This window comes from Varanus komodoensis, unplaced genomic scaffold (genome assembly GCF_004798865.1).
Source record: "Varanus komodoensis strain SLA01 unplaced genomic scaffold, ASM479886v1 scaffold127, whole genome shotgun sequence".
Lineage (NCBI taxonomy): Eukaryota > Metazoa > Chordata > Lepidosauria > Squamata > Varanidae > Varanus > Varanus komodoensis.
This window is the reverse complement of record NW_025335366.1, coordinates 521,028-537,003: the sequence shown is the minus strand read 5'-3', so window position 1 is coordinate 537,003 and position 15,976 is coordinate 521,028. Positions and strand designations below refer to the sequence as shown.

The 15,976-nt window shown below is 50.5% G+C and overlaps 1 protein-coding gene across 1 annotated transcript in view; it reads right to left on the bottom strand.

Annotated features, from left to right (window-relative positions):
• Window positions 1–813: 813 nt before the first annotated feature.
• CHRNG (cholinergic receptor nicotinic gamma subunit) overlaps window positions 814–15,976 on the bottom strand; it is a 22,994-nt gene continuing 7,831 nt past the window's right edge. Inside the window, exons 5-12 of the mRNA XM_044422445.1 lie at window positions 13,228–13,383; window positions 12,282–12,376; window positions 10,018–10,221; window positions 7,398–7,512; window positions 5,533–5,647; window positions 4,394–4,601; window positions 2,644–2,777; window positions 814–984 (exon numbers count right to left, since the gene is read on the bottom strand). Of these exons, the coding sequence (XP_044278380.1) occupies window positions 814–984; window positions 2,644–2,777; window positions 4,394–4,601; window positions 5,533–5,647; window positions 7,398–7,512; window positions 10,018–10,221; window positions 12,282–12,376; window positions 13,228–13,383 (1,198 nt within the window). The remainder of the gene's footprint in view (window positions 985–2,643; window positions 2,778–4,393; window positions 4,602–5,532; window positions 5,648–7,397; window positions 7,513–10,017; window positions 10,222–12,281; window positions 12,377–13,227; window positions 13,384–15,976) is intronic.

Genomic DNA, 15,976 nt, shown 5'->3' with positions numbered 1-15,976 from the left:
CCTGCCCTGGCCGTGGCCGCAGCTCCATCTTGAGGACCAGGACCGGACTGGCAGGTAGGTTTGCGCTCCTGTGAAGGAAGGTGTCCCGCGTACGGGTGCCCAAACGTTCCCCAGCCACGGGCACCCGCGCCACGGGCCTGATCTCTCAACTGCACCCGCCGGCATTCCGGCAGTGTGTGGGAACTGGAGGTGTGTCCTGGGCCGCACCACCAAGGGGTTCCCCAAGAAGGTGCTCTGTCCCAGGTCGGCTGCTCTGGCCGATTCAAAGAGGCTTGTTAGGAGGAAGGGACTCCTGAGCTGGAGGGGGAGAGAGCAGAGAGGGAAGCAGCAGAAGGAGGAGCTGGAGAGAAAGGGCAGGGCTGGGAAGCCGAGAGGAGCAGCGAGAGACCGGGCTGAGTGGGGAAGGGGGCGAAGGAAGGGGCAAGGGGCAGAGAAAGGGAAAGGGACGGCTGTGAGAGGAGAAAGGGAGAGAAGGTGCAGGAGAAAAAGATCTGTGTGGATGGGAGAAGATTTGGCAGGGCCCCAAAGCCAGCCTTTCCTTCTCTTCTTGCAGTCAAACAGCTGATCAGTGGCAGGAAGGAGAGCCGGGCACCTTGCGGGCTTTTCCTCCGAGCTTTTAAAATTACAGAGAGCAAGAAGTGGAGAGCTCTGCGGGTGCCAATGCTCTGGCTACCTTTAGCCTAGGGGGAGCGGAACATGTCCAGAAAGACGGGAGCAAATGGCTCCGCCCCAGAAAGAGCCCTGGGCAGCCCCACAGAATCTCCAAAGGGCTGGCTGGAACATGAGGCCCCGAGGTCCCGAGCCCTGCGAGCATCACAGCAGAGGCAAGTATTGCCTCGGATCCCCGGGAAAGGGCTCGGGGGGTGCCTGGTTGAAGTGCGCCATCAGGAAGATGCCAACGGTTCCGAAGATGAGGACAGAGGCCATGACGAGGAAGCAGATGCGGTCGATTACCCTCCCCACCAGGATCCACTCCTCGTTCTCCTGCAAGGAAGGAAACATAGAAACAAAGAGAGTCAGAAGGGACCTCCTGGGCCATCTAGTCTGACCCCCGGCTCCAGCCAGCTCCACTCACGACATGCCCACCATGTGGACGTCCAGCCTGTCCTTGAACACCCTCACCGATGGGGCCTCAACCACCTCCCGTGGAAGCCCATTCCACACTCTCGGGGTCCTAACTGTCAGGAAGTGCTTCCTGGCATCTAAATGGAACTTTGGTTCCTTGAGCTTGTGAGGATACACAGTTTCTAAGCTGTGGAGGTGCACCAAGGAGTGCAGTGTAAATGGGGTGCAAATGAGGTGTCGGGGGGGACCCTAAAAAGTCCACAGACCGCCCTCGTTGCACCAGCCTGATCCTGGGGGAGCTCAATTGCAACAGCCCTGCCTTCTCACCAGCCCGGAAAACGTGGAGGAAGAATCTTGATGGCTTTCAAGGGGCACAGATAGGCTAATGGGCAACTAGGAAAATAGGATATTTGAAAATAGGGGGTTTTTTTTCAACCGATCCTGGTGAGGCTGTGGCTATACTGAACCGGTGCCTGGCCAAGGTAATGGGCTGGATGAGGGCCAATAAACTGAAGCTCAATCCAGACAAGACGGAGGTCCTGTTGGTGGGTGGATCGAGCTCCTGGGTAGGTGACTTGGGCCTTGCCCTGGATGGGTTGCACTCCCTCTAAAGGACAGGGTCTGCAACTTGGGAGTGTTCCTTGACCCAGAGCTGTCCCTGGAAGCTCAGGTGACCGTGGTGGCGAGGAGCACTTTCCTTCAGCTTCGGTTAATCCATCAGCTGCGTCCCTACCTGGAGAATGATTGCCTAGCGACAGTGACACATGCATTGGTTACTTCCCGGTTGGATTTCTGTAACATGCTCTACGTGGGGCTGCCCTTGAAGACGGTCCGGATACTTCAGATGGTGCAAAATAGAGCTGCCAGGTTGCTGACGGGGACTGGGCATTATTCTCATATAACCCCAGTCCTCTATCAGCTTCACTGGCTTCCCATCGAAGTCCGGGCTCAGTTCAAGGTGCTGGTTATCACCTACAAAGCCCTTAATGGCTTGGGACCTGGATACCTGAAGGAACCCCTTCTTCCATATTTGCCCTCCCGCCCCCTGAGATCGGCAGCAGAGGCCCTCCTCCAGGAACCCTCTGTGAAAAACGTTAGGCGACAGAGTACCTGGAGGAGGGCTTTCTCTGCGGTGGTGCCCCACCTATGGAATGCGCTCCCCAGAGAGGTCTGCCTGGCACCATCGTTATTTGTTTTTCGGCACCAGGCTAAGGCCTTTTTTTTTTTATTTTATTTTGGAACCTTTTATTCCAACAATATTTTAATAACTTTTAACACTGGTTTATATGTGTTTTTAACTGCAGCCAGGGTGGATCTGTAATTCATTTGTATTATGTTTTATATTATTTTATTTATGTAAGCTGTCCTGAGGCCTCCACGACAGGACGGCATATAAATATTCTAAATAAATAAATAAATAAATAAATAAATAAATCGGACTTAGGAAAATGGAAAATAGGATGCCTGAAATGCATTCAAAATGCTTGTCCTTGATGCTCCCTCCGTTTTGCACAAGCACCGCGGGAGGCAGCAGTCCGGCTGGGTGAAGAGGGCCCAAGGAACCCGGGCTGCACTCACGCTGTCAAAGTCGCTTTTCTCCTGCAACGTTTTAGTGATGTGGTTGCAGGCATCTACGCAGGCCTGGATTTCCGGGGCGGCATGGCGCAAGCTGCTGCAGAAGTCCTGTGGGCAGCCGTTCTCCAAGCCTTCTCCTGGGAACGAACGTGGGGACATGGGGAAGTGTTAAGGACGCAGAGGAAGCAATGTCTTGCCCAGGTCCTAAAGAGTCCCTAAAGCATGTGCAAAGGACAAAGTGTGCTCTAATGCTGGGCAATGTGTTGTAAACTGTGATCCAGAGCCTACAGGTGAACGTTGGTGTGAGCAGACCCCATGGACCTGAAGAAGATCTGAAAGAAATAACACTGCCGACGTTGCCTGCAAATATTGCAGAAGCAAGTCCCTGAAAGATGAACTGAACATCAGCTTATCTTTTCTGCACTGCAACTGAGTGCAGAGAGACATTTCAAAGAAGGGTCTGTACACATACAGAAGTCCTTTGTATCCTGACTAGAGGGAAGAAACACAGGAGTTAAACTTGGAGGTAGGAGAGATGCAAGCGCCCTGCTTCTCCATGACAGATGGAATGCATGGAAACATTACACGGGACAGAATGGGTTGTCAGCACACGCAGGCTTGTGAGGTGCGGTCTATCAGGGTCTGATCTAGATTCAGGGTAAGACTGTCATACTCTGGCCATGTCATGAGAGCTGACTCACTCGGAAATCAGTCATGCTGGGGGTGGTCAGTGGAAAAAGGAGAAGGGGCCGCCCCAGCACCCGTTGGCTGGACGCCACGAAGAAAGGCATGGGGACGGACATGGAGGCCTTGAAGGAAGCGGTGCGAGTCAGAGAGGCATGGAGAGCAATGATCCAAAGAGTGGCCAAGGGTTGGACATGACTGAATGGTTGACGGTGATGACGATCAGGGTTCAGAATCTATCAAGGTTCGCTCTAGATTCAGGCACAGGTAACTGGACTCCTTGGCCTGTTCCCTCCCACCTTCCAGTGCCCTAAAGGTGCTACACAGAAGATCAGGAGATGCTGCTGCACGGACTGCATATCTGTGATATGCAGGGGAAAGCGGATCCTGTTAGGGTGGGCGGATCCTGGCTCCTGGTTCCTTGGCCTTTAAGGAAGCGTGACACAGCGTGATTTTGCTGCCACGGACTATCCTAAGAGGTATCCACTCAAAGGGCTTTGCTGATAGTCCAGGCCCTTGGGATGCAAGTCACGCCCTGCAGGGTGTTGCCTGGTGCAGCAGAAAAGCCCGGAAGAGCTAGCAAAAGCAGAGCCGCAAATGCACCTTGGCCAGCCGTGCTAACGCTGCTTCGGGCTGCCTGCCCCTTCCCTGCGTGCATGGCCGCCCAGTTCCTTCTGCAGCAGAACTGGAACGAGCAGCCACTGTGGGCCTGTGCCCTCTATGACAGCCGGCTCCAAACCCTCAGAAGCGACAGACTACAAGCCCCACCTGCCCAACTGGCAGGGATGATGGGTGCTGCAGCCCAGCACATCTGGAAGGCGCCTGGGTGGAGATGTCTGCTCGAAAAAGAAATGTTGCTGGGGAAGGTTAGGGAGCACAAGGCACCCCATTCTATCTCTTCCCTTCTCAGCATGGCTGCCTTCCCCAAGCGGGCTCCCTCCGGGGTTGGGCCACAACTCCCAGAATCCCCCAGCCAGCTCTGGCTCTGGAAGCTGCAGTGGAACACCCTGGAGGGGGTCGGCCCGGGGAGGGCGGGGACCAGCCAGCAGGGCAAGGGAAAGCCGCTCACGTGTCTTGGCCAGGAGAACCTTCATGAGCCCCGCTCGCTCCTTCTGCTTCTCGAAGAGGAGCTCGGTCCGCGCCTTCCACAGCATGTACTCGTCGGCTTTTGCCATGAACCCCAGCGAGCTCCGCCGACGGACGAGTTGGTTCGGGACGGGCGCGTTGCTGCGCCTCATGTGCATGCCCAGGTAACGCGGCACCAGCCGCAGGAACACCTGGGAAGGGGGAGGCAGAAACGCAGCCGCTGCTGCTCATGAGAACATCCCTGGGTTACACGCCAAATGCGCATTAGCAGTGCAGAGGCGGTCATGAGAGGAGGCATGCTGGGAAAAGGTTGGGGATCCTGGGCAATGAGTTCAAGGTTTCCAAATGGTCAAAGATGCTGTTTAATTTGTGATAACAACATTGGTACAATTATTACAGAGTATTGTTATTACTAAACTTAATTGTTAAAGGCCTAACAGATGACACACCCTGGTCTGTCCACAACAATCCATAGATATAGTTGCAAGAGTGAAAAACGAATGATAAATCCAAAGTCAATAAAATGCAGTATGGAGTTGCTTGCAAAGTTGTGCTCGCTCTCTCTCTCTCTCTCTCTCTCTCTCTCTCTCTCTCTCTCTCTCTCTCTGCATTTGCAATCTGTTGTCTGCTCACTTTTTACAGAGCCTCTGCACCACTGGAGGGGACAATCATACTAGGGAAAGGCAAGGGCAGAAGAAAAAGAGGAAGACCAAGTGCAGGATGGATCGACTCCATCAAGGGAGCCCCAGCCTGGAGTTGACTGCAGTTGATCAGGGCTGTCAAAGATGGGGCATTTTGGAAGGCCTCTGTTCACAGGGTCACCATAAGTCAGGGACAATTTGATGGCACATCTCAACAAGAGCTGTATCATTAAATGGGAGGGTTGGAGGACCAGTTTGAGGCTTTCGCTCCCCTTTTGGTTTTGCCTCCCGGCAACCAGCCCTGTTGTCCTTGACTGAAAGGGCCTGGCAAGGCGGAACAGGAAAGGAGGGCTGAAGGCTGAAGAAGGTTAGAGCCCAAGTTTGCAGGCTCAGAATGACCACAAGGTGCAGCGTGCAGGTAACTGACCCTGGGGCCTGGATGATTCCAGGTGGCCGAGGCAGCATCTTCTGGAGAACTTACCTGTCGGACTCGCTGGGACATCGAGTGAGTATTGGGGGTCCTCAGGGACACATTGAGTACAATGACAGCGTTCACGACTATGGTGACTGTGATGACCATGAGGAAAGTTAAGTACCTTCGGGGAAGAGAGAAAGGGAGCCCTGGTTAGCTGCTGTTGAGAAGCCTTTTGGTCAAGAGTGCTGAACCGCCGGCTCCCCTCCAGGGACCCCCTTTCCCCGGTCCCAATCCTTGGGAAGTTTAGCAACTTCGGCACGGTTTTGCTCCCTGCTGAAAAGTTGAAATGCCTCTGCCAAGTCACAGTTACTGCTGTATGAGATTTAAAGTGGAGATACCCCCTCCTCTCTTGCCCCACCCCTTTTCCCTTGGGCCCCGCCCACCACTGACCTGCAAATTTCCTGAAATTGAATTTGGCCCCTGGCCTGAGAGGGGCCCATGCCCCTTCCTTCACTGGCCACAGCCTGGACCGGCAGGCCACTCGTCCACTTCCATAGACTGAGACCAGGGCGTGCTCAAGTCCTGCCACCCCGTAGCCTTGGGAGGGGCTGTCCTTCTTGGTGTGCTAGTTTTCTTTTTGCCCTTTGAGTGCCTCCTCCTTGATTTGAGCAGGTGGATGATCCTTAACTGAGAAAACACTCCGCATGGTTTGCACATGCTGTGTGGCACAGAGCAAAGCACTGGAGTCTGCAGAAAGCTTCCAGAAAGGGGTTTCTCCCACCCGGGAGGCGGTGTCAGCGACAACCACACATGGAACAAGCAGCAGAGAGAGTGGGCTGCAGTCCTTTGGTGCAGGTTCTCAAGGAACTTGAGCCCGTTATTCCATGTCCTGCACTCTGGGATGATCGAGAAGAGATCCTGGCCCTTCTTTTTGTGGCAACCTTTCAAGTACTTGCAGAGCGCTATCTTATCTCCCCTCCATCTTCTCTTCTCAAGGCTAAACTTGCCCAGCTCTTTCCATCTCTTCTCAAAGGGTGTTTTTCCAGTCCCCAGATCATCCTTGTCGCCCTCCTCTGAACCCTTCCCATCTTGTCTGCACCTTTCTTCAATGGTGGTGCCCAAAACTGAACACAGGACTCCAGACGAGGCCTGGCCAGTGCTGAGCAGAGGGGAACTTCATGTGATTTGGAAGCGATACTTCTATTAATGCAGCCCAGAATAGCATGTGCCCTTTCTGCAGCAACATCGCATTGGTGACACATTTTCAGCTTGTGATCTACAACAATCTCACATTCCTTCTCACCTGTCATATTGTTGAACCAAGCATCCCCCACCTTGCAACTGCACCTTCGGTTCCCTTTTCCTAGGTGTAGAACTTCACATTTGTCCCTTCTGAATTGCATTCTGTTGCTTTCAGCTCAGCACACCATCCTATCAAGATCACTTGGAGCTTTGATATTAGCCACTTAGAGTTAGTTGTGATATTTTGCATCATCTGCAAACCTCTTAATCCGAGCTGTTAATAAAAATGCTGAAGAGCACTGGGCCCAGGACTGAGCCCTCTCCCCAGTATGAGAAGGTGCCATCGATGAGCCCTCCTTGAGTCCAAATCTGTAGCCAACTGCAGATCTACCCCATAGCTGTTGCTTCTAGCCCATTTTAGCTAATTTGTTCTTCGGAATGTCATGGGGCACTTTGTTAAAAGCTGAGACATGTTGGAAGTTGCAGGATGTTTTTCTGATTCAGCTTGCGTAGGATTGCAGCCCATGTCGCACTCAAAGTAGAGAAACTACTGCCTAAGCACACCTAGGGTAGTTCTGTGAACGTCTAAAAAGGCATCTTTTTGAAGGGGATCAATATTAGTAAAATGCTCCCTAGAGGACACAAGCCAGACAGAGCCTGTTTTTCCGGCTTTGTCAAGAAATGCTTACTTTCCAATGAGTGGCACAGCCTGCGATGTTTCAGGAACCTTTTTCGCTATCAGGAAGAGGAAAACAGTCTGAGCTAGAAGGACATTGATGGAAACGGTGCACTTCTGTCCACCAGCTGTGGAGACAAGAAAGCAAGCGATCGACTCGGGTGGAGGGCAGGGCAGAGGAGCACGGAAAGGTCAGCGAGTGATACTTGGCGAGGAAGAATTCTGTCTTGCTTGTTCAGGCAACACCTTAGCCCATCTGATCCCAGCAATGCTATGCCCTTACAAAAATGGAGGTTTGGTCCAGCAACATGCACCTGTTAACACTCTTCTCAGCAACTGATATTCAGGAACTTTAGACATGGCATCAGTGCATTCTACACTGAAAACAGTGCCCCTTCCAGTCCCCCTTTTTTCGTCCCCAGAAGCAAAGGTGTCAACTGGCTGGAAGCTTTTCTTGAACCCCTCCAATTCAGTTCACCCTTCCACTGGGAGAGTTAAGGAGAACACCTGATGGCTCAGATCAAAGGCCTGCCAAGTCCAGCACCCTCTGTCCCATAGTGACTGACCCGGAACCCCCAGTGGGAAGCCCACACAAAGGTAAGAGTGCCCCTCCCCTGCAGCTGCTCCCCCACCTTTGGCTTTCAGAAGCAGGTGGCCTCTGGCAGCACCATATCACCTTCATGGCAGGTAGTCACTGAACCAGCCACGTTTGGCCAGCAACCCTTTGCTTCAGCAGCTCTGGTTGCCGGCCTGCTTCCCACTGTCGTCTCTTTCTATCCTCTTGGCCTGTCGAGCAATCTGTGTGCTACCTTGCCAGAAACGTCGCCACAGCGGTGTGCAAAGACCCGGATAATCACACTAATACATAGCAGCATAAAAGCAACCAAGTCATCTGAAAACATCGAAACACACTGAGGCCAAGAGGGAAGACTCGAAGTGGATCGGGGTGCAACGTCCTTATGTTCAAAGGGCCCTTTGGTCTGCACGTGCTGAGCCTCGCTCAGCTTGAAGCTGAACCCCATTTCAAGGGGGTCAGCACTGCCTCTCTTTAGAAGGACCGGAGACATGCTAAAGCAGAGAATCCACCAAGCAGTTGGGGTTGGTGCCAAAGAAGATAGCATGACCATCTGTGGAATGAGGGCCAGATTTGCCCCATGCACCTAAGGTTCTGCATCACTGTTCCAAACTTAATTTCTGGGTCCTGAAAAGAGCACCACCTGACTAAGCCTCTCTGTGATTCCCATTTGGACACAGGGGATCCTTGCTTTGCTAAGAACTTTTCCACGTGAGCCTCTTAGTCTGCTGCATGTGGCCTTGGTTTCACCAAGAATAAGGATCGGAGTGTGATGCAAAGAACATTTCCTTCCTTGCTGTTCTGCCACATAACCTCTAGGTGGCACTGCAGTATAGCATAATCGCACATGTAGAAATAAAGTTTTCTTCCACTTTCTTTTCATAATAGCACATTTTCCCTGCTCTTCAAAAAAGAAAAGTGTGGGAAAAATGTAAAAATGAACCCTTGAGAGATCATATTATCCAAGGCACGCCTATTTCGTGCTTCAGCGGTTTGACAGTAAACAAGCTTGTGATGGTTTCATTCGTCAAACTAACTGTTGCCACACTGTGGCCCAGAAAATGTGCTCTATTGCCGGGCTCCTGAGACAGGCCGGATTTCTCTTCCCTAGCACTTCTCAAGGTCTGTCCCGTTAATAATGGGGAAGGAGGCAGAGCTTATCAGCCATGGGGCCAAGCAGACTGCAAGTTTGATGCGGGATATGCTTAACTCCTTACTGGATCTCTGAGACCCATCAACGGAAGACAAGGACAAAAGACCGATGTTGAGAATTAAGGATTCTGAGCCCAGGAATTTGTGTACAGAGCCTAACTGAGTTCATGGTCCTTCCACAGACAAATCTCATCCTGGTTACTCCAGGTCTTTTCCCATTTTTGCAGTATAATTTGGAGATGGGGGAGTCTTTTGTTGTTGAACTTTGAGGAGCCAGAATTGCTGATCTACTGCAATTTGCAGGTTAAACCATTTGCAATTTGCAGGTAAAACTCACCTGTAGATCCAGACCTACACGGTTTCTGCTGTCCCTTGATTTATCAAACTGCTAAACTTTTCAGTGAGGGAATGGCTACAACCACCCTGGAAATTTGGGGCATAGAGAGCAATGTATGGCATTAAATCTGTAGAGGCTGCCAAATGCACATCCAGTTCAGATGTTTAATGGAGACATCTTAACCCTTTGTGGTGAAGTGGGAAGAGTGCTAGACTGGGACTTGGGATGCCGAAGTTCAAGTCCCTGCTTGACCATGAAACTCACAGACCCTCAGTCTAACCTGCCTCACAGGGTCGTTGTTGTGGAGATGAAATGCAGAGGAGAAGAATCAGCTGCGCCACCTTGTGTTCTTTGGACAAAATGGGATGCACGCTATAAATGCAAAGTGCTCCTTGACATATTAACCCGCAGGGTAGTAAAAATGAAAGGAGAAAAGGAGAGGGTTTCTGTATGCCACTTTGGGTTTCTCAAGAGGACAAAAGGTGGGATATAAATGCAATCAATAAATCAGCATCACCATTGTAATTAAGGAAAGATAAGATGCTCCCATGGGGGCAGCAGGATACGGACCCTTGGCCGGCAGAAAGTACACTACCACAGCGACCGAGGAGATCAGCACACACGGGATGATGATGTTGATGATATAGAACAGCGGCTTCCTCTGGATGACCAGGAAGAAAATGATCTGCTGGTACCCGATATCATCTGGTGTGGCACGTCCGACATTCACGACCTTCTTGGCTGGCCGGTGCTTAATTACCCATTCCCCGTTCTCTGTAGGAGGAAGACAGAACCACACAGGCGTGAGTGAAGCCACTGACAGAACCTGGCCACTTAGAGCCCCCCCCCCCCCATGGCTACCCTAATCCAAAGCCAGGCTGCCCTCCTTGGCCCAGTGGAGCCTGCAGCAGAGGGCGGTGGAGGCCACTGCCAGAGTTCCACACATGAGCTGATGGGGAAATGAATTTACGCAGTGCCCCTCCAGGGACTTCGCTGTCCTGTTTGGCCTGGGAGCCTGTTGAGTTTAGGAAAGGCAAAGCAGAGACCCTGAGCAAAGTCCTAAAGTGCAAGATCAGGACTGAGAGAGCCAAAGCCCTGTGGATAATATCCCCGTCGTCACGGCAAGAAGCCGTTCTTCCCAGGGCCAGGTTGCCTGCAGGGGCCTGCTTCTCGACTTGCATCCCTGGGGGAATTCAGTCAGATGCTGGCATCCAATGGAGTGGAGAGGCGATTCTGCCAGGTGCTTGGACTCCAAAGGGCCCAGCGTTCCTGCTGCTAGGAAAGCCCATATTCGCTCTCTCAGTCACTCTCTCCCTCACTCTTTCTCTCTCCCTCGTCCAGCTGCAAAGTGAAGCCATGCATGGCCACATTATTAAGCGGGTGTTTGTTTTTCTGTCCCCCCCAACACTTGGCGTTGGTCAGAGCGATCTCTCTTTAACAACATAAATAAATGGGGTTGTCCCACTGATGAAAAACAAAACACCTTTTGCTGAAAGAGAAGAACGGTGCACCTTCAGCATGCCATGAAGGCCTGACGGAGAGTCATTCTCCGGATGACTGAATTCCTGGATCACTCAGCTTTGATGCAACTGCTGGCTTGACGAGTGGCCAAGAGTGAAGGATGCCATGCAAGGGAGGAAACAAGCTTGGCCCGTTCCTTCCTTTATAACCAGAGCATCCCTGGAAGAGGCGGGCAAATTTTGGAGGTTGTTTAAGGCAAAGCTAGCCCATCATGGGAGTTGTAGGTAAAATGTGATAAATGGGAAATGGGAAGTCCATTCCTAGGTCTGGGGTTCCATAAATCTTGAGGACGGGATTTTGTGCCAGCGTGTTTAAATAATGAAGCATGCTATTCCAGCATTCTCTCACCAGCACTGCTGGGAATCATTAGCCCCACTTTGTATTTTTGAACTAAATACTCCTAGAATTGTAAGCCGTCCAGAGACGACAGTAATGGGCGGCCTACAAAATTTCTAAATAAATAAATAGAATTGTGACTTAAATCCAGCTGGTGTGTGCTCATAATTGTAGGCCTTCTTTCTGTCTAAATGTGGGCAGGATTGCATCTAAAGCTTTTTCCCAGGCAAAGAGTGTTCTTCGTGCTAGCAATCAGGCTGCCTTCTGCACCTCTTCTGGCTTTTTCTCCACAACAGATTTTCTTTGTTGAGGAAAAAGTTAGAAGAAGGGCTAAAAAAGAACACGAGAAGGTCACGGGTAGCAGATGGCAACATCTGGATACCGCTGCAAATTTGGGCATTCCTCTAGCTGATGGGCAAGCATAGGCTGTCGTGAAACAGTTCCCCAATGGAATCATTTCGCCCGCAGTGTGATTGCCTACGCCAGTGCCAGGAAACTTGTGCCTGATGCTTGGTTTGCAATGTCGGTGCCAGCAATGCTTTTTATCCTGCTAATGTCCCTGGGATTCCATAAAGCTCTGTCATTTTCTAAAGGGGGGGGGGGGGGGGAGAGAGAGAGAGAGAAGAAAAGAGATTCTTCTCTCATAACATTAGAAGTCAGGAGAGCTGTCCAAACAAGTTAGCAGGAAGTGCCTGGTCCTGCCTGATCTTGGATGCTAAGCAGAGGTGGGCCTGGTTGAAATCTGGATGGGTGACTTGAATCCTGCATTGAGCAGGGGGTTGGAGCCGACGGCCAGATAACTGGGAAGGCGCTCCGCAGAGGAACCAGGCTGCCACGGCTGAGAGCATGACACGGACCTCAGTCAGCCCTTGGCCCTTCCCATCTCCCCGTCCTGAGAGCCTTCTTCTGGGCTGCATGAGGACCTGGATACTCTCCCTGCTTTCCTCTTCCTCTGGGATCGATGCAGGCACAGCTACCTGTGAAAGCTGCAGGGTCAATCACAATCCACTCAATGGTCTCATTTTCAACTGTCAACAGCAGGTTGATTTCATGGGCATTGTAGGTCTGGGACCTGCAAATACAGGAGCAGCAGGTAAGGTCAACCCATCCCAAAACAAGGCGCACATCACAGAGTCACAGAATCACAGAATAGTAGAGTTGGATATCAAAGCTGAGATCGTCAGGACCTTCTTGCCTGCCTCCCTCCCCTTCTATGAGCTGAACTGTTTCAACCAATAGCAGCCCCAGGAACCCAGCCAGACCTCCCATAAGCCCCCGGCCAATCAGCCAATCGCTGCCCAGAACCCAGAGAGGTCATCCCATGGAGCTAACTGGTGGGAAAAAGGAAGTTGTTCTTCTCATGGTGCAAAATTACTGCTGCATTCACTCCCATGAGATGTACATATGGCCACCCATTTGGATGGCTTTGAAAGGGAATGGCTCAAATTCAAATTCATGGAGAAGGAAACTAGGAAGGATTACTGGTCCCAACTTGGAAGGGGCGGAGCTTCTTGTAGGATGCTGTCAGAGGGATCCAGCTGGTTTTCTCCTGAGTGAACAGAATGCTGGACTCCCTGATCAAGTCCAACATGGCATTTCTTATGTTCTTACCTATCCAGTTCTGTGGCCCAGCTTGCAAAAGCAACCATTAAATACTATAGTTCTTTTAACCTGTTGCTAGATTTTAAATAGGTTTGTTATTGCATGGTAGTTTTATGGTTTGAAATAGTTTCATGGCACCTTGATAGCTTTTTGTTTGGTTGATATTTTAGCATAATGTTGGGAACATTCGTTATGAGCAGATTAGAAATCTAGGGAGTCCGTAAGGCTGCAATCCTATGCAAATTCAGGCAGGAAAAGAGAATACGTAGGATTGCACCCTGCTGTAATTCATGCATTCGTTCATTAAGAGCAAAGACTCACTGGAAGACCAGAGAGCAGTTTTGCCAGTCAAAGGGGAAATAGGTGACGATGATCGAGCAGACGCTGCGGTAGATGGCAGGGGGAAGCCAGGTGATGTTGCCGGTGGGGGAGAGCAGAACGTTGGTATACAGGGCAACATCAAACACCCCATCGATGCTGTGGAGAAGAAGGAGGACATGAGATCAGGAAGGCCAGATGCTCCCTTCCCATGGAGCCCCGGAGACAAGCTGCCCTGTCCTCACCAAGGAAACATCTTTCGCTTCTTGCCCTGTGAAGATCAGTTCTGATCTCCTGGAAGACATTCCCCCGCAGGCCTGCCCTTGAGCAATTAATTGCTCTCTCCTGAAATTTATCTGCTCCTGACACCATTTCTCAAACCTTTTGAACTCAAGCTAGGTGCCTGAGTTCCTCTACCGATTGGCGCAAAACTATGCTGAATCCTCACAGGGCATGGCGCACATGCGCCCCATGGCAATGTGGGCCAGGGCGGTTGGGCTGAGGGGCTGATCCAACCTGGTGGATCCAACAAGCCACTCAGAATTCCTCCAACTCATCACCATTGATAGAACCAGAGGTCCAGGGCTTTGGACAGCTGCCCCTTGTGTTGGGGTACCTGAAATGCTGGCTGAATATTTTGACTGGGCCCCAAAGGGTTTGGCCGCCCCCGCCCCCAGGTTGGCCAATGGTTGCCTTTAGCAGTGCGGGGGGGGGGGTATAGGCCCTAGATCAGTGGTTGAACCCGGGCTTATTTCTTTTGTTTCTGCTTTCCCAGAACATCTTAAGAAGCAACGCCCAAAAGTTCTTGCCTGCTTCAGTGGACACTCCATGAACAGGGCCTTCCATGGCAGGAACAAGTGGGTGCTGGTGGCTCCAATGTCAGTGGGGCAGTGTATCCATTCCAGATTTTAGTCTGAACTTCTAAGGCTCTCTCCATGGTGCTGAACCCTATTGCCAAAATAGGCTCAAAATTATGGAGAGCTCCTTTAGAGTTCAGTCTGAAACCCAGACGGAACTCTACACCTCCCCACTGACCTGGTAGCCCTCAGCCACTCTTCCTGCAGTTACTTTTTTCCAGAGGGGTTTTTTGGAGAGGGGGTGGGGTATGAAAAGTTCCTGGGTAACAGCGGGAGTGTGGACGAGAGACCTGGACAGCTGAGCACTTTGGGAACTTAAGTTTCTAGTGGAAGAACTGGTTTTATCCAATCAAAACAGGCTCCAGACCTCCAAAATGCTTTGGGGCAGAAGTTGGACTTGAGTATGCATGTAAAGTTGACCGGTTCTATGAAGGCCTACAACACCTTCTAGAATTAACACCCAAAAATGATGTCCTTATCATCATGGGGTATTGGAAAACTAAAGTAGGAAGCCAAAAGATAACTGGAATAACACGCACATTTGACCTTGGAGTACAAAATGAAGCAGGGCACAGGCTGGTAGAATTTTGTCAAGAGAATACGATGGTCATAGCAAACACTCTTTTCCAACAACCCAAGAGACGACTCTACACAAGGACCTCACCAGAAGGTCAACACAAAAATCAGATTGACTATGTGCTCTGCAGCCAAAGATGGAGAAGCTCTATCCAGTCAGTAAAACTAGACCAGGAGCTGACTGCGGCTCAGATCATGAGCTTCTGGTTGCGAAATTTAAGCTTAAATTGAAGAAAGTAGGGAAAAGCACTAGGCCACTCAGGTATGACCTAAATCATATCCCTGATGAATATACAGTAGAGGTGACAAATAGATTTAAGGGATTAGATCTGATAGACAGAGTGCCTGAAGAACTATAGAAGGAGGTTCGCAACATTGTACAAGAGGTAGCAACTAAAACCATCCCAAAGAAAAAGGAATGCAAGAAAGCAAAATGGCTGTCTGAGGAAGCTTTACAAGTAGCTGAGGAAAGAAGGGAAGCGAAAGGCAAGGGAGAAAGGGAAAGATACACCCAATTGAATGCAGAATTCCAGAGAATAGCTAGAAGAGATAAGAATGCCTTCTTAAATGAACAGAGCAAAGAAATAGAAGAAAACAAGAGAATAGGGCGGACCAGAGATCTCTTCAAGAAAATTGGAGATATGAAGGGAACCTTTCATGCAAAGATGGGCATGATAAAGGACCAAAATGACAGGGACCTAACAGAGGCAGAAGAGATTAAGAAGAGGTGGCAAGATTCCACAGAAGAACTATACAAGAAAGGGCTTAACGTCCCTGAGAACCACGATGGGGTGGTCACTGACCTCAAAGCAGACATCCTGGAATGTGAAGTCAAATGGGCCTTAGGAAGTCTGAGCAACAACAAAGCTAGTGGAGGCAACAGTATTTCAGCCGAGCTATTCAAAATCTTAAAAGACGATGCAGTAAAAGTGCTACACTTAATATGCCAGCAAATTAGGAAAACTCAACAGTGGCCACAGGATTGGAAAAGGTCAGTTTACATTCCAATCCCAAAGAAGGGCAATGCCAAAGAATGTTCAAACTACCACACCTTTGCACTCATTTCACATGCTAGCAAAGTTATGCTCAAAATCCTACAAGCTAGGCTCCAGCAGTACGTGGACCGAAAACTACCAGAAGTACAGGCAGGATTTCGAAGAGGGAGAGGAACTAGAGATCAAATTGCCAACAAAACCTGGATCATGGAGAAAGCTAGCAAGTTCCAGAAAAACATCTACTTCTGCTTCATTGACTATGCTAAAGCCTTTGATTGTGTGGATCACAACAAATTGTGGCAAGTGCATAAAGGGATGGGAGTA